General features: G+C 49.0%; 1 protein-coding gene across 1 annotated transcript in view; it reads right to left on the bottom strand.

Annotated features, from left to right (window-relative positions):
* Positions 1–493: 493 nt before the first annotated feature.
* FSTL1 (follistatin like 1) overlaps positions 494–17,604 on the bottom strand; it is a 55,811-nt gene continuing 38,700 nt past the window's right edge. The window contains exons 3-11 of the mRNA XM_049824228.1: positions 15,308–15,412; positions 13,918–14,047; positions 12,749–12,781; positions 11,031–11,161; positions 8,099–8,217; positions 7,182–7,294; positions 5,860–5,970; positions 4,051–4,148; positions 494–3,787 (exon numbers count right to left, since the gene is read on the bottom strand). Of these exons, the coding sequence (XP_049680185.1) occupies positions 3,743–3,787; positions 4,051–4,148; positions 5,860–5,970; positions 7,182–7,294; positions 8,099–8,217; positions 11,031–11,161; positions 12,749–12,781; positions 13,918–14,047; positions 15,308–15,412 (885 nt within the window). The 3' untranslated portion in view covers positions 494–3,742. The remainder of the gene's footprint in view (positions 3,788–4,050; positions 4,149–5,859; positions 5,971–7,181; positions 7,295–8,098; positions 8,218–11,030; positions 11,162–12,748; positions 12,782–13,917; positions 14,048–15,307; positions 15,413–17,604) is intronic.

The following is a 17,604-nucleotide window of genomic DNA, read 5'->3' as shown; positions in this document are numbered from 1 at the left end:
CACACAGGACAGAGCGATTGCTCCGTACTTCACTGCCTGTGTCCCTCTGTATTCTCCCCATTCTACAATGGTTTGCTTTCCCATCAGGAGCATTACCTTAACGCACGTTCATCGTGTGATCGCATCACATGTGGAGAGTTGCTAGGTTATTCCTTCTCAATGGCACAGGTGGAGTGTGTGCTGGGGAAGCGAACAGGGGATACTGAAAGGAAACTCTCATCGTTAAGAGTGCGTGGCTGGGAGGCAGAAGTCGTGGCTGCCGGCTGCATCTCTGCCGCTGGCTCGCCGTGTGATTGCGACTTCCCACTCCTCTCTGCCGTACCTCAGTTTCCCCAGCTAAAAAACAGAGACAGTCATGTCTTACGTTTGTCAAATGCATCGAGATCTGTGTATCAATGCCATCATGGGGAGTGCAGAAAGATAGCTGGTTTTTTGGGGTTTTTTAAGAGGAAAATGAGGTATATGGCTTGTGAGAAATAAAAAAATCCACGTGTTATTTTTTAAATTTTGTTTCATTTATTTGGCAGTAATATCCAAACCCCCCTGCTTCAAAAAAATTACAAAATCAAGTAAAATAAGTGCACTAAGGAAACCTACAGAATACTGATAAATTTCACACACGTACAGGAGGGAATATAGAGGGAGGAGTGGGACTTTTTTGTTTGTTGCTTAAATTTGGCTTTTTGGAAAAAACAAAACAAAACAAAACCAAACCTGCCTTCCCTGCCCCTTGCAGTCTGTACAGCAATTGTCCCAGAGGGCAACGGCTGGAATTCAGCACTTCCTTCCCCAGCAGCCAAGTCACCCAGCAGAAGTTAGCGACTGACCAGCCTGCTGCAGGGTCCAGTCTGGGCATCGCTCACCGAACGGTTGCCCTTCCCCTCGGTGCGGGGAGGCGAGATGTTTCGGTCCCCTTTGGGTACCGTAGCCCTTAGAGCCAGCATCGCTCTCCACAGCTGTGTTTCCCTTTGAGGGCACAAGGAGGAAAAGGCTCCGCACGTGGCAGCCCTTTCCGCGGAGGCACGTTCACCGCACTCCTACCCCGCTACCCCAGGCTATCCTAGGATCTGTTGTATGGCTTGTCAGAGAGCTCAGCTTGCCTTGCCCGAGATAGCAGCTCATCCCTCTGCCGGCAGTGCAAGCGCAAGCTCTGTAAACCTCAACTGCCAGCACCGACCTCTCCAGCTGTCCCCAGCAGCCATCCTTGTAGAGTGCGCATCCACAGGAGACAGGAAGGGGACTAGAGAACGTGTCGCGTAATGCAGCCTACAGAAGCCCTTCAGCCATGGATTAGCTTCCCCTTCCTGCACATGCTCTGCTTCTCCCAGTTGGAGATTTTCCTGACCGGACAATAAGATGTTATCTCCATCCAGGGAAAGCCTTTAAGGCAAGCTGTTGTGTTTTCTCTAAGGCACTTTAATGATCCAAGCTGGAAAGAAGCGAGCTGGGAGGCACGAACTACCTTTCAAAGCAGGGTTAGAATAAAGCAAAACATTTATTAACAATGTTCCTATGACTCCCGATCCAGCACATGAAGCTGTTTCGCTCATACTGTTGGGGAGGAGCAAGGCTACATCTGATGGGTGCTCCTAATTCCACCAACCACTTCATCCGGTGCCACCAGAACACAAACAATGACCCGTCCCAGTGTAGCATTGTCTACATTCCCCTCACCTTCACAGGTGACAGCTTCTCAAATCCAGACCCTCATGGGAGAAGAACCAGCCCCCTTCTGCATGTATTGTGCCAAAACCTCCAAGCATGGCAAGGTAGAGTATGATTCTCACTGGAAATGTGGCACTGCGCCAAAGTCAATGGAAGTCCTCTGGGTTCACATCGGGGAAAACAGCTCAAAGACCAGACAGCTTTTAACAAATCTGGCTCACGGGTGAGACCACAGGAAGGACCAAGCTTTCTTCTTTTCCTAGGCTTGCTAGGTACCAGCTCATTCTTCCTCTCCAAGGAAAGCACTGTGCAAAAAGGGGAAGGTTGGGACAAAAGTCCTGCTGATCTTCACTCAAGCAGAACATTCTTTTGCAGATGCATGTGGAGTTTTGCTTGAGTAAGCACTAGGGACTGCACCTGGCAACAACTGCTGAAGTTGCTCACAAACAGGAAGATGGAAGTCACAAGCAGTCATCTCAGGGTACATGCAACTGCTTGGGATGCACAGCAGGGGCGTGAAGGGAATGCAGAAGCTGGAGGTTCAGGCCTGTGAGCGTATGAAGTACATTCGACAACTGCAGGAGAAAATCAGCTCGGCTGGAGGCTACAGAGGTGATTGTCAACAGAACAGCATTTCATTTATATCTAAGACCAATGCTCTGAGAAAGGGGTCAGACAAAAATGACCCGTGAAGGGATGCGAGGTTGGTAAAAGACAGTCTGATCAAAGACATCGTGAAATGCGTCAGTAATGAGGCTTCCAGCCCTGACTCCAAACTCCGACCTGGAATCAAAGAATAATGCTGCTGCCTCACCCCAGAGGGAGATGGAAAACCCAAGATGATGGCTAACAGCCCTGACTCCAACTAAACAGTTTTTTACGTAGTTAAGCCTTTTAAGATACCCTGCTAATGGGATTGCCTGGTCCCTCTGTCTCTGGACTACTTGGCACTCCCCTCTGGGAAATTTAGAGAGGCACAAGCATGGACTTTGAGCACATGGTCAACGCTAGCTAAGGGAGCAAGAGCTAGAGAGCTGCAGTGTCAATCTGTGCCTGGTGAAACTAATTACATCCAGCCCTGTCTCTTCTTCCCATAAGGGACACTGCTATCCCCAGTTGAGAAATACCCTGTAGCGCAGGGCTCACAAATTGCTTGTGGTGTTTGCAGTGGCCGAGCGCAGTGCGATACAAACTGTGCATAGGCATTACAGCACTGTCAATAACAAAAACCCACAGGCTGGGTTTTCTTGAAAGATCTAGAGCTACGAAACATACAAAAGCTGAATTACTACCATAGGAAATAAAGTAATTAAAAAAAAAAACCAAACAACAAAACAAAACAAAAGGGGGAGTCAGCATGTGAATGTGATAAGAAAAGAATATGCTAGCACCTCTAAGGAGGGGGCAGGGAGAGTAAGAGTGAGATGAGGTCAAAAGGAACCATGTTGTGTTGGAGCCCACAAGGTACTGGAGGAGCTGCTGGGGACAGTCCGGTGGAAAGCAAGGAGGAACGTGCTGGACTCATGCCAGCAGCATGGCACCACGACTTCCAGGTGTCACACCAGGCTGACCAGCTTTGAGGAGCTTGAACCAAAGGGGAGGGTAAGCAGGGCAAGGTCCTTGGCTAATGATGCCCTGCAGCACATGTGCTCAGCCTCAAAACTGCTGGGCCTGTATTTCTGCAGCCAAGGCCGGTGCTGACAATTGTATTGATTGAAGACCCCCTTTTCTATCCAGCACTGACCTCCGTCCTTTCCCCAGATCCAGGGGAACAAGAAAACCCTGCTAGCTCTTGGAGGGAGCAGCTGTCTGCTCTGGGAAAGGGTCTCAGAGGCTGCTCTAAGTCCCTCCCAGCCTTCCAAGGCCCCAGCAGTAAAGCTCCCTGAACAGGTGGGCTCTGCTCCCCTTTCCTGGCCCCATTCTCTGTGTATTACAAAACAAATAACCCATCGCTATACAATGTAAATATCTGTGACTGGGCAACTGTAGCAGACACTTGTGCATACTGAGATCAGCACTGGAGGACAGGGTGGCAGGTTGGGCCCATCCTCCTGGGCTCCTCCGGTGTGGAGGCCCCTTACATCTCCTTGGTGCTCATTCTCTTGGTCTTCTCAGCCGTCTCCTGGAGAAAGAGAGTACAAAAGTGAAGCTCCGCACTGACGTGAGAGCTGGCAGTGCCCTGAAAGCTTTGGTTCATCCACAAGCAGCGCCGACACTGGCTTACACCTCAAAGCCTCACACCTGTATTTGTCCCCACAGGCAACAGAGATCCCCCTTTACTGTGCTCCCCCTTCCACCAGAAGTCTCCAAGTGACAGAAGCAGAGGGAACCCCTCTAAGCAAGGAGACCCTTAGTGCAAGCAGACCTTCCCAGCCTCATGCTAACCTGATGCTTCTGCAGCTCCTGAACGTATCTAGCCAGCTCCTCCTCAGTCAAGTCTTGATCAGGTCGCTGTCTCTGAGCGGGCACCTTCTCATTCTTCCCTGCAAACAGAAAGGGAGTTCAGCGTTATCGCAAATAAGGGATGCAAATTTCAGAGGCTGAACCATGTAGAACAAAAAGAGGCAGGTGGGCCACAGCACACCTCAAGCTTAGGAAGACTTTGCTGGAGGAAGGTGTGGGTTGGCTTCCTAGAGAGATAATGGGCCTTGTGGCTGCCTGGGACTTCAGAACCTGGGTATCCAGTCTGTCCCCATCTCTCCCTCCCATGTGATAAATAAAGCCACATGGCAGAGGCTGCATATTATTTAAAAGAAGCACCTATAATTAGTTCAAACATCTTGGCCTCTTGTAGGGAACAAATAGAAGCTCAGTGCTATCCAAGTACAATAACTGACGCCTAACGAAGAGGTAATTTAGCTCAGTGGAGATGCAGCTTGCTGATGTATCTGATCTGAGTCCTTGGTTTCATTATCCCTCTAACAATAGCGTCTAACCCCTCTGCTGCTCTGACATGGGCAGAAAGTCAAGGAACTGTCCCATTGCATGCTTCTGCCATGGATGCAGGGAATAAAGCAGACAGCAAGACCGGGTGTTGCATAGCAACTTTGAAGGTTGTTTCTGGGGAGGCAACAAAAAGAGCCTCTCATTTGGTTGCTTAACCTCTGAGACCTACTCACAGCTCCTCTGGCAGCTCTATCAGTATTACAGTTATCTTTTCTGAGGTGAGTTTTGGCTGCCACAGCCAAGTCTGGTCTGAGGTGATCCCAAAACCTCTGCTGCAGAAGGCCAGATAAATGTAAAAAACTCTGTACGTACCTCTTGCCGTTCCCCTCTCTCCTCTGCCCAAACTACTGGCTATAGATCTGAACTAACGTAGTGCTGACAGCTCCTGCACAGCACTGAAAACAAAGCTCAAGCAAAGGCCTGGTTTCTAGGGAAGAAGCCCAGTAAAACGCAGCGCAGTGCTGGGAGAGTCGACATGGCTCCTTGAAAAGGACTCGTACATTTCCCAAGGCAGGGGAAAGCTGGCTTTGCACTGGCCCTGGACAGTCTGTGAGAAGGCAAAACGGAGAGCCGATGTTCACAACTCCACCGCAACTTCTCACAATTGTAACATGGCTGTGAAAGTTGAAGAAAGGCCTTCCAAAGGCAGAACAGACAGACTAACAAGCCTGCCTTACTATGAACACCACCTCCCTTCATCTCCATCATCATTATTTTCTTCTACAGTTTTTATGGCAAGAAGCTAAAGTGCTTTCTTGGCGTTACTGGATGAAGTCTACTATCTCCCCTGTGGGGCAAGACAGGACCCTAGCTCCTGCTTTACAGATACCATAAACACAGATACAGTGAGGATACTGACACACATACAGGAAAGCTGACTTGCTTACACCTACATATATGGTTGCAGACAGTGACCTGTTTGGCCTGTGCATGCCCCAAGCCAGCTGGATGCAGAGTAGCTCTGGCCTATAAGATTTGGTGCTGAATTTTCATGACACCAATCCAAACTACAAACACCAGCAGCATTGCCCCCAACCCAGTTACAGATTTTCTGGCCTCTAGAACAGAACCAGCTTGGGTTTGGCCAACACGGAGCACAGGGAGGGTGATGCAGAAGCCATCCATAGAGAAGCTAAGGAAAAGCTGGAGACAGAAGAAATCTGGATAGCTAGTGCCCTTGAAAGATAAAAAGCAAAACCCCTTTTTGTACAAAACCAAGTACAATAATTGTCTGGAGAGCATACGGACCCTCGCATGTCATTGCAGTGCACACCCAGTTCCCACAGGCACAGACGCAGCGGTTGCACTCCACCTGGGTCTCTGCTCCATCCTCATAGGTTTCATCTTCCAGGGCACACTCTAAAGAAGCACAAAACAAGGGCAGTGGTTGTGAGATAGCGAGCAGACTAAAGACAACATACTTTGGAGAAGCCTTGAGAGAGAGAAGTGGTACACAGTTTTCGGGGAGGCCTTCCTTCCCCTAACCACCAGAAGTTTCATAATGACTAAAACATTCATGCTGAATTTGGTGTGTGAACTCAGCCAAAACATAATTTGAGAAAGTCAAACACTTCATTTTGCTTCCTTAGAAGAACACATTTCAATTTTTCAATTCCAAATGAAATCTCAATATTGGATTTGTTTGTATTTCCTAATCTGTTATACATAGAAGAGAACCCCCAAAGTGAAAGTTTTGGTTACTCTGAAACAATTGCTGTTCTGGGTGGGGAGAAGTTGGGGAAGTGATTTGTGTATTTGCTGTAGCCCTAAGAAAGAAAGGAAAAAAAAAAAAAAGGTTTCTCATTTCAGCTCACATTTCTCCTCACAGCTCTATTGTATGTTTAAGTCGAGGCCCCCAGAGCACTCAAGGGCCTGTATGGTGTTAAGTGAAAACCAGCTGTCGTGTTTTCCAGGGGAGGCGCAGCATCCCTCGCTTCCCACTGAAACAGGCAACAGAGAGTTCACCTTAATATTCCCTACGAAGCATAGCCTCTGTCTGCTCCTTGGTGCCACTGCAGTGGGACGTAAATCTGGCACCTTTGGACTGGCACCCCCTGAGGAGACAATTAGATGAATAGCTAGGCACGCCTGGTCAGCAGAACACTAAGCTGCTTCCATGTGAACTGTAGCACTAAGCAGGATTTGGAAGGATAGTGAACTTTGAGATGTTCATCAGGGAGGGTCTCTGTGTGAAAGGCAGAGCGCAGCAGGACTTTGGTCTGGTCTGACTTTCCTAAGTTATCCAGACATGAACTCCTCACATGATTTATCTCCGCACTGCTAAATACATGCCTTGACCTTCCAAGCATACCATATCCATTTAACCTACGCCCTTGCTTCTCAGATCCAAATGTTTTTCATCACAAGAGCTGTGGGAGCTCTGGGACAGAAAAAGCAGTACTTCTGACAATGCAGGGACAAGGGGTGCTGTCAGATGGGAGGTAGCGTATATCAACATTATCTCTGGGAGTGGAGTTACAGCATCCGATGTCTGGCCCAAAGCTGGTCTCTTTTCTTTCCTCCCTTCCCAGGACCCCTCTGGTTCCCCAATACAAGTAAGGAGTTCCTACTTTTCTCTGGTGGGTTGAAGGATGGGCTGAGGCACTTGAGAAATTCATTGAAGCTGAGCTTCCAGTCAGCATTTTCATCTGACAGCTCAATGAGGGCATCTACGCAGAGTCCCCTGAAAGGAAACACAGTGGCATGTTCTGTACGGGGTTATACTAGGCTGGTCCCTGCTCTATTGGCTTCAGAGCACAGATGAGTAAAACTAGTAATAACTTGTAAGGTTCTGAGATGCCTGGCAGAAATGGCTTCTGTACGGAAACCTCAATGGATACAGACAAAAGAGAAATAGTCACAAAATACTCCCTGTCTGGCAAAGGGCCAGGAAGTGGGGGGATATTTGGAACCACAGGAATAGGACCCTGTTGACATCTACATGCTGTCACACAGGTAGAGACACAAGCACAGCTAACCACAAGCAGCCTGTTCTCCTCATTGTTTCACACAGTGGCAGACACACAGAAAAAGGGAAACCTCTCAAACTACGTTTTCAGGCAATGCTTGCACCAGCTCTAACTGCAGGCTGCCCATGAGCTGTGTTTTCCCACCATCTTCTTTGCACTGGATCTAGCTATCAGGCAAAAGGTGAGTAAGGTCCACTGGAAAGCTGATTTATTAGGAAATAAAAAAGATGACAAATTTTCTGTCACCCAACTCACCTTCTGGCTGCACACCTGTAAGATATAAAGCAAAAGAAGGTTGGAATACATGGCTAATGTGAAGGGTAGGGGTGGGACTGCTCCTTCTGCTCATATTCACACCTATTAATTAAGTGAGATTAATTAATTGAGAAGCCATTTCATGCACAGTCATCTTTGTCAGTGCAAGCCCTAACTGATATTTTCCAGGAGTGGATTTTCATGCCCCCTTCTACCACATCTGGCCCCCGGGCTCTCCTTCTGGCATCCTGTCCACTGCCCACCTGAGCAGCTTGTTGGTCTCCTGGTCCATGTAGGTGGTGATGTTGACAGCAGTCTCATTCTGCTCCACAAACTTCAGGAATTCAGTGGAGTCCAAGCGAGAATCACCATCATCAAAGCTCTATAGGGGAAGATGGGAGGATGCGAGAGGGTCTGAATTATCGGTTCAGGGTACCCCTTCCTTCTCCCCCTTCCATATGTACTTAGCATGTTTGAAGCTTCAGTGAAACAGGTTGCGTCATCCCTGTTTTGCACAAAGGACAGAGGCTCAGAGAAAAGCAGCAACATATTCATACTAGCATCAAAACTGGGAGACACGATCCTAGCCTTGTTCTCACCGATAAGCTACACTGCCTCTCATTCACCTCCTGCTGCTTGATTTATGGCTCTAACCCCATTTCTTCTCTTTGTTCCAGCTAGCTCTTAGCCTTCTTATATACCTCCTGCCTTAAAGCAGACCAGTTGCATTCAAGGAGGTGTCAGCTTTCCAATATGTGCAAATCCAAAGCTGTGCCTAGACTGTGACAGTGACAAAAGGGAAAATCACAGGAAGCGATTTTCTGCTGATCCCAAAGAAGGAACAATTTAATGCAACAGCACAACACATTGCCATCAACTTCTTAAGGTCTTGACAGGACTCCTGGCACTGAAAAGCAGAATTTTTAGCCCCGAATCCTGGCTGTACTCCCAAAGAAGTAATTGCATTTTGCTCTCCTGTTTGGAGATGTCATATCACAGCGCTGGGCACTCAGCAGGAACTGCTGGGCCCCCTCAGAGACAGCTGCATTGCAGTGAGGGGAAAATGAATTCTGCACACAGACTGCTGCTGGCTAATTCTTGCTGTGTGACTTGGGGCAGGTCACTGTGTCTCCTTGTGTGTGCTTCCAGGAACGCTGGAAGAGACACTGCCTGTTTTTACCTCTATGTGGTTCAGGAGAAACCTGCAGGGCTAGGAAAATTAGTCTGTGTGCTTTAGTCTGCATATAACTGCTCCACTAACATGTTTCAACTTCTACTAGACTTTGAAACCTCTTGTCCCGCTATTTCTTGTGAAAGTGGCCACCATTCCCTTAATGACCCAGACTCAGTTCAGTTAGTTTTCTTGCCTTTCAATGCTATGGTCTGCATTTACATGTTCCCCCAGAGACCCTCCAAAACAGAGCAGCTTCCCACTACCAGCCTCACTCCTTTTGAAATAATGTCCTTCAAGGTCATGGCCTGCCTGATGTACAACCCACATCCTAGTGATCCACACAAGTCAGGCTTCCAGGAGGGAAACAGCTTAATGACACATCTACAAACCTCCCCATCAAGAAGAAAAGGGAAAAGCTTCATGTCATCTTTGTCTCCAGTGTTTATTCCCTGCAGGGCAAGAATCAGGCCATTTGCAGGGCAGGCGTGCGGAGCCCCAGGACTGGGCACAGCAGAATGCCTCCAGTGACAGTGGACCCTCACTGGTGACACACATCAGTGTGTGTTTGAACCCAATTTAGTTTGCTTTGCTTGGATTTGTCCCAAGTTGTTCCAAGCTCTGAATTCTGCTTTAAAAGTATTTCAAAGCTTTAAGGATTGTTGATATGGTGGATTACCACCTGACAGAGAAGGAAATTCCCCCTTTGATCTGAGAAAAGGTACGGCTTTGTCATGGAAACTTTCACCCACTTGTGCCTGGGATCAGTGCTCCAGAAAAAGGGGGACAGTAAAGAGAACATGAAGCTGTCTGCCTCTGAGCTGCGGCCACGGGATTTCACCAGTGCCCCAACAGGCGTGGGGGTGGCAGGGTTGACCGGGCTGTGCCGTGGCAGTGGAGGAAGCCCGTGGCTGGCTCGTGTTTCAGTGAAGCCCATGGTCTGGGGAGGCTCTCTGTGAAGGCAGCTGGGGACAGCATGTTTGCAGGAGGAGGGACTGAGCAGCTCCACTCTGCAGGACGCTGCAGCTTTTGGATGCCAGCGGGGGTGCCTGAGGCAGTAGGCCACAAGTGGGTTTCCACAGACAGAGCAGCATTAATGGCTACAAAGGCAAAGATGCTCTCTGGAGCGCAGGGACCAGCTCCTCTGTCTCACCAGGGGGTGCCATTGCCATGGCAAATTTGCTTGCAGCGCTAACTCCTGTCAGGCACCATTAATCTCTTGCTGTCGACAGCTTATGATTTAAACACTCTCCCCCTTTCCCCACCTGCTCCTCCAGCTCCATCCTGAATGCTTTGAAGTCTTTATCAGGAGCTGGGCGTGAGGGGGAGGGACGAAGCAGTGCATGTGGCAGGAGCATGGGAGAAGCGTGTGATCTGCTGGTTACAAAAGGAGATGGGGATGGGCTGAGGGACAGACTGACAGGGAGGAGGGAAGACGAACGGGATTATTGCAGGGCTTGACACACACGGTTGGCTCCTCTCTCTCTGCAGAGCACTAGGAAACCGCCAGCTCTTGGCCACAACTAGGTCATACTTACTCCTTGCAAGCAAATATTCCGCTTGAAGCCCCCAAGTGTCCCCTATCCCCACCTCAACATGGCCTTGGGACCGTCTGGAACAAAGAATCAGCAGCCCCTGCCCCGGCTTCCTGTTCCTTCTACTTCCATTTCCAGCACTTTCACCCATCTTTTCTCCTCTGGCTATCTTTTGTGCCCTGAGATCAGTACTCCTCTCCCCTGCCACAGGCACACCTGGCCTGCCCTCCTCCTTTTTCCCAGGGCAGGTCAGATCCACAGGGATGCTCCAGGTCTGGGCTGTCCCATAGCCATGTCAGTGGCTCTGTCAGCAGCTGCTGCAGGCAGCCTGTAACACGTCATACTGTAGGATATACCAGAGCTTTCTGGCCCCTTGCTTCACAGGCCCATCACACACTGGGGCCTCCTGGCTGGAGACATGGCAGCTGCTTTGCAGTGACAGGGCAAGAAATGTTCTCTGGCCTCTGAGGCGGGCACTGCTATACTTGCCTTGAAATACTTGTCCAGGACTTCGCTGTAGTTGCTGCCCTTGGAAAACCAGCCGTCTGGGATAATCTCAGCTTCCAGCCACTGGATGACACGGCGACGAAGTTCGTCCCTGTCCGACTGATAGCAGACGACTGTCATGGGAGAAGGTGTAGCGGAAGGAAAAGCAAGAATGAGAGAAATGAAGTTGGCAGGGAGACCACAGAGAAACGACTGGAAATAAAACGCAGCGCGCCAGCCCTGATGGCAGGTTGCAGGCCCCTCTGTCCTTGGTCCTTGGAGATACTCCAGGGCCAGATCAAAGCAGAGGTGCCATGTGCTAAACGGCAGATGGGCTGTGGGTGACACCGTGTGGCAAAGCCAGAAAATGACACCCCTGCCAAACACCTGCCTTCCAGTCCTCAAAGCTTGCGGAATAACAACCTGGGGCTGACTCGTCTTGGTGTGAAGAGTCTCCAGATTGAGGGAATAAGGTGACTGACTGGCCCTGGACAGTGTCCCCAGGCTTCCCGATGTCAAGTACCAAAACTTCCATCCTCTGCAAGGGCAAAGACTAGACTGAGCAAGCCGCAGTCCCCAAGACTTGAATTTTAGAGCCTACTATCTCAGAAGATTTCGACTTGCCCACTCTGATTGGAAACGAGACGGGGTTAAGTTGGGCTTGTTCACAGCGCTCTCCATAGTCACAGGTTTCTCTAGGTGGGTATCACCTTGTGTGCTAATACTGAACAACGTATTTAGAAGCAGAACTGAAAGCCTAGATATTCTGGCTTCTGTGAGTCGTCACACCCACCCAGACAGAGATCAATCAAGCCAGAAGGGGAGTCGGTGTGCATTTGTGTTGCCTACACACACCAAGGATCTCCTTCCAAATCCAGTGACTACAATCACGACCGGACAGACAGATGAAATAAAAACCTGTAGGGATTCTGCATGTTTAAGGTTGAACTTCCCCGAAACTGCTTTGAGGTGGTGGCCATGCCCTGACACGGTCCTTTCCCTTAAGCCTGTACGAGGCTTTCCTCTCATCTGTCCTGGGATGCTGAAGTTGATGATTATACAGCTCCAGCAGTTAGAGGCCATGGATGCGAAAAGGGTCCCCTGATGAAGCACAGGCCATGGTCCCAAAATCCAGTCCAAGTACACAAGGCAATGCATAAGGGGAGAAACCAGGCACAGGGAATCAAAGAGACTTGTTGGCTGATGGGAGAGGTGGTTCAGCTACACCTCCTGACTCCCCAGACAATGCCCTTCATTATATAGTGCTGTCTCTCTGCCCTGAACCCATCGGTTAATCACTCCTGAAGCAAAGTCTCTTTTCAAAAGAGTGCTCTTGGAGTTAGGGACATAGCTCCACAGTTATCATGTCTTAGATCCCCAATGAAGTCTGCAAAAGCACGTCTCTTCCATCAGGCTGTGATGAACACAGCTTGTGTCCCTAGGGGCAAACTGGGTTTCATTGCACCTTGGACGTGCTCAGAGTCCCTGAGACATCCCAGCACAGTGAAGAGCCCAGGAGATGTATGAGCTCTGAAAGGTTACCCAGGAGTAAAGAGCTGGGCAATCATATTTCAGCTGATGTATCAACTCAGGCTCTGCTACAGCCAGTGCAGAGGTATGACTTTGACACAGAGCTGTGCAACTCCCCCAGCAGACCTTCCTCCCCATCTCTTTTCCCAAATGCATACAGAGGACCCAGCCATGCAAGGAGATAGACTCACCTGGACTTGCAGCTGGATTCTCAGACTTCTTTTCTGTTAATGAAAGACAGAAGAGGACATTTCTGATGCAACATGAAGCAATACGAACCTCTTCCCACCCTGGGTGTCACTTGGGCAAGAGAGAAGAACCTGGGAGTCTTCAGAAACATGAGGGCCTGGAACATCTGTCGCCCCGAGGGGAGACTGAGGACTGTTTAGCCTGAAGAAGAGAAGGCTTAGGGGCAATCTTATCAACGTTTGTAAATCTGATGGGAGGAAATGAAGAAGACTGAGCTAGACTCTTCACCATGGTGTCCAGTGACAGGGCAAGAGGCAGTGGGCACATATTTATACACATGAAATTCTGTCTGAACATAAGGAAACAGGTTTTTTTACTGTGCGGCTGGTGTGGGGGTGAGTTAAACAGCCCTACCATTGAGACAAAATCCTTGCTCCTGAAGTTCTTGAGGTTCCTCATGAACACAGATGGCAGTATGGGCTTTGGGGGTTTATCCTGAGAGTCTGACCTTTCCTCAGCAACCTGCCTGGCTGAATCCATGAGCTCAGAGAGAGGCAGGCAGGAGCAAGAAGTTGCCCTGCTGTCCTGAGTGCCCTCATCCAGCATCCCAGAGAGACAATAGCTCCAAGATCCCACCACAGCCAAGGTGTCAGGGTTCTGAGGACACTAATGAGGGCCTCCATCCACACTCCCTACCCATGAGCCCAGGGGCTCCGTTTCAGCTGATGTCTCGGCCCCTAGTCCTTGGCTGGGATTACGTTGTAGGTATGCCTGTCTCCAGCTCTGTCGCGACCATTCCCATACCTGCCATAGACCCTGTTGATCTAGGCCCTGACCTGGTGACTGTCTTCCCACCTTGATCTTAGACCTACTATAGACCACATCACTACAGACTTGTCTGGCAATTACTGGCCTGTGCCCGATTCTGGTTACCGTCACCAGACCTCATTTTGTGGCTTGACTTCAGGCCTGCTTCATAACCACAAACTTGCCTGGTGACCTGGACTCTTGGTTGAACCTGACTACCATTCCCAGGCTTGCCCTGTTTATCCTGCTCAGCTACTGTGGGACAAGGTCCTGGCTGGTGAAGACTCTGCCTTGCCTTGTTATCATGCTCGGCTTCCGACTCTCCCTCCCTTACAGCGTAGCTGGCCCTCATCGCCGGGATTACCTTTACAGTGGCCATCGTAATCCACCTGGATCTTGGAGCCAGTGAGGCAGGCATCACGGTGCAACTCACAGTGGTTCAGGTACGTCTTGCCATTGCTACCGCACACAGGCCTCTTGTGAGGTTTGCATTGCTGTGAGAGAAGCCAAAGAAGACAGCATTTTACCTGCCTCTTCGGGACAGCTAGAGGGAGGCAGGTGAGTCCCAGCATCAGCCCAAGTCAACAGAAGCCCTTGACACAGCCTCGTTGGTCCAAAAGGTGTTTGGAACAGGCTGAACCCACCCATCATCACCCCGGAAAAACCTGCACAGAGAAGTCTGTGGGTGTGCGTTCAAAGGCTTTGCTTTATCCCAGCATCTGTCACCACCACCACAACAGGAGCCTTCCTGAAAGCAGAGCCCAGCAGAGAAAATCAGTGCCCAGCATAAATACTGAGCATAATCCTGCAACTGCTGCTCTATGTGCCATGGACATGCCTGCCCGGAGGTGTTTCTGTGAATCTGTTCTGTGCACCTCTGCTTGCTCAGCTCTGTTGCATCTTTTTGTAGACTCCGCTCCACCTTTCTGTAACCGAATGCAGAATAAGCCATCAGCCACGAGCAAACAGCACAGCCTACAGCAGACGCAGAGTTCACCGGTGCCACTGTTCAGGCTGTGGGCTTCCTTCTCCCATCCCTTTCAGTCTGGCCAAGCCTACCCAGAGTGACAGACTCTCTTCCTGTTAACGGGGCATTTCACTCTCCAGTCCCCAGGCTGGCCACGTCAGAGCTGCAGGCTCTGAGGGAAGTGGGAACAAAGAGCCACATGTCCATTCCCAGGAGCCAGGCAGGAATGGTTTGAAAGCAGGGCAGAGCAGAGTAGGGAGACAGTGTGTCTCTACAGCTGGGAAAGACTCTTCTAATCATCTCTGGCTCCCTGCTGGATGGAGCTATTCATCCTCACAGCACTCTACCACAATTATTTCCATTTTACAAAAGCTGATTTTTAGTAGGGTGCTTGTAACCTCCTCAAACAAGATGCCAGTGAGGGCAGGCTTTCTTGGAGCTCGCAGACCACTCCCTAGGGTGCCCTCCAAAGCTAGCTACATATCAATACCCTACTGGGCTTTCCCAACAAAAGACCTCCAGCCAAGTCTCCTGTGAGTGTGAAGACCCTAGGCAGTTATGCAAGCAGCACAGCTGCAAGCCCCAGACAATATCTACCCTACAGGGCTCTTCCCCCACACTACACTGGGAAAGGCCCTCCTGTTTCAAGAGCCAGTGTGAATTTGCAGCTGCTCCAAAACAGCCGTAGCCTCATCCCATCATGAGATCCTTCCAGCGACTAAAACCCAGCCGGGGGGCGATGGTGGTGACACCCGTCCCTGATGCAGAACCTGTGCTGCCCTCATACCTCAATGCAGAGGCAGGTGGGCTCTCCCTTCTCAGTCACTGCACACTCCCGCCCAGCTCCACAGAAAACATTGGCACAGATCTTGGATTTGCTCCTTGGCTCTTCCTGCAAGATACAAAGAAAGAGACACAAAATACATCAAGTTACCAGGAAGAGCAGCAAAACAGCTTTAAAAAATAACACATTTAACTTGTAGATTGGACCAAAGAGCACCAAGGTGGTAAGGAACAGATTATAAAACAAGAAAGACATGACTGCAATAGATGGACAGCTCAGACAATAACCAGGAACAGACACAAGAGCTAGGGCTACAGCCCCAGCAAGAGAGGGCTTCCTTGAGGTCATTCCTGGACAATCACCTAGGACAACTGGAGCAAACATGAGCAAGAGAAAGTCTAGCATGAATGGCAAGAATAATTCGCTCATGCCAAGGACTGCCATCTTCAAAATCTTTTTCATGGAGGGTAGAGAGCAGAAATGTCTTTGCTTGAAACATTTAAGAAGAAGGTGAACATAACCCTGGAGAAAGGTGTGATACCAAACAGGCAGAAAAAATTGCCGTCGGGCACCAGATAATGCCCCTGTCACAAAAAAAACTTCACAAAACTACATGACCCATTATCTTGCCTCCACTGGTCAAGATTAAACACTTCAAAGGAAGAAACACTGTCATGGATAATTATACAGCAACCTTCTCTGAGAAAATTTCTTCTGGTTCCTGACAGCCAGCAGTTGACTTATGCCCTGCAGCACAATTTATACGCTTTAAAGTTTTCTCCTAGCCAAAGTCATCAGAAGTATTCTTGTTGTTCACATAACTGTCAAATCCTTTTTTTTGAGTCCCACTGCGTTCCCAAACTGGTGACACTTAGCAGGGAAGATTTCCACAGGTTAATCACGTTTTCAATAAAACCAACATATACTTTTATCAGTTTAATCCCTTTTTTCCTTAGGCTTTCAAAAGAGGAGATGGTTCCAGGGGTTCAGAGTTGGGACACCCTGGTTTAATTCCCTGCTTTGTCATTAATTTCCTTTGTGACTCTCATTTCATCTAACATTTTCCACCTGTACATTAAGTATCTGGTTCAGGCTAGCCAACTGGCTTCCTCAACAGTTTTGTATCAGAGACAAAAGATTGAGGAATGTAAAATAACCAGTGGGATAGGTCAATCACATCTGCTGTGACTCTTCTGTCTAATATACAAAGCGTTTTTTTACCTTCTCATCTGAGTATTATTCTTAACCTCTGCTCATTTGTGGTATCTTTGTACCTCCATTATATACTTTTGAAAGTAGGTGATCAAAAAGGAGCAGAATTTGCCTGAGGAGCAAGCATTATTGATACATTTAGTAACAAATGCTGAGCACATTTTTTTCTCCTATTGCTTCTTTATCCTAATTTGGGTTTTTTTGTTTTGCTTTTAAACCACAGTTTCGCAGTGAGTTGCTGTCTTTACTGAGCAGCCCGCAGTGACAGTCAGATCATTTCCTGAATGACCTTGCCCTGGTCTTCAGAATATTTTGTCTGCCGGCCTACTGCACAGTCATCAAGCCCAAGAAGGTCTTTTCAAAGCACTACAGGATTCCCTCCAGGTTCACAGAACGACAAACACCTTTCTTACTCTCTGCAAATGTTCCTATCTTGCTGCTTATCCTGTAAAATAAAAATATAGTATTCAGACACACCAGTCTTAGCTCAGAAATGTGCAGTGTCACAGGCCTGCTCACCCCATGAAGACAGTCAAGAGACTGTCCTCCCATTGCTCTTTCGTCCTCCTTTCACGTATCATTTCTGAGCTATGAAAGACACTCTGCCCCTTCTGCCGCATCCACCTCTCTTTAGTTGCCTTCTGGTGGAGGGCTGGGGTAAATGATCTAGGCGCTTCTGGGGTGGGATGGAGCAACATGAGCGCTTCACCACACAAAGCGACCTCACACAACTTAGGGCAGGAAAGGAAGAATAACTCATTTTGCAAAAAGCACAAAGAAAAAACAAATTCTCCCAGGCTGGAGTCTAACTAGGGCACTCACACACCTAAAATGCACTGTAGATACCTAAGTGCTGATCCATTTAAAGGGTTTGGAACAACATGCCCATCCCTTCACTGAGCCAAAGACCATAAAAACCAAAAAAGAGCTAGACATGGCTTTGAACTGCCACCCACCAAGGTCTGTAATCCAGGTGCCTGGCAATAGATGGCAGTACTCTGCCTCTCCTTACCCATGGCCAGGCAGGACCACCAGCAGCAAGCTCCCAGCTGTGCCCACCGATGCCAAACCTGGCTCTTGCCTCCTGG

Source organism: Accipiter gentilis, chromosome 21 (assembly GCF_929443795.1).
Source record: "Accipiter gentilis chromosome 21, bAccGen1.1, whole genome shotgun sequence".
Lineage (NCBI taxonomy): Eukaryota > Metazoa > Chordata > Aves > Accipitriformes > Accipitridae > Astur > Astur gentilis.
This window is presented reverse-complemented; position numbering and strand designations above follow the sequence as displayed.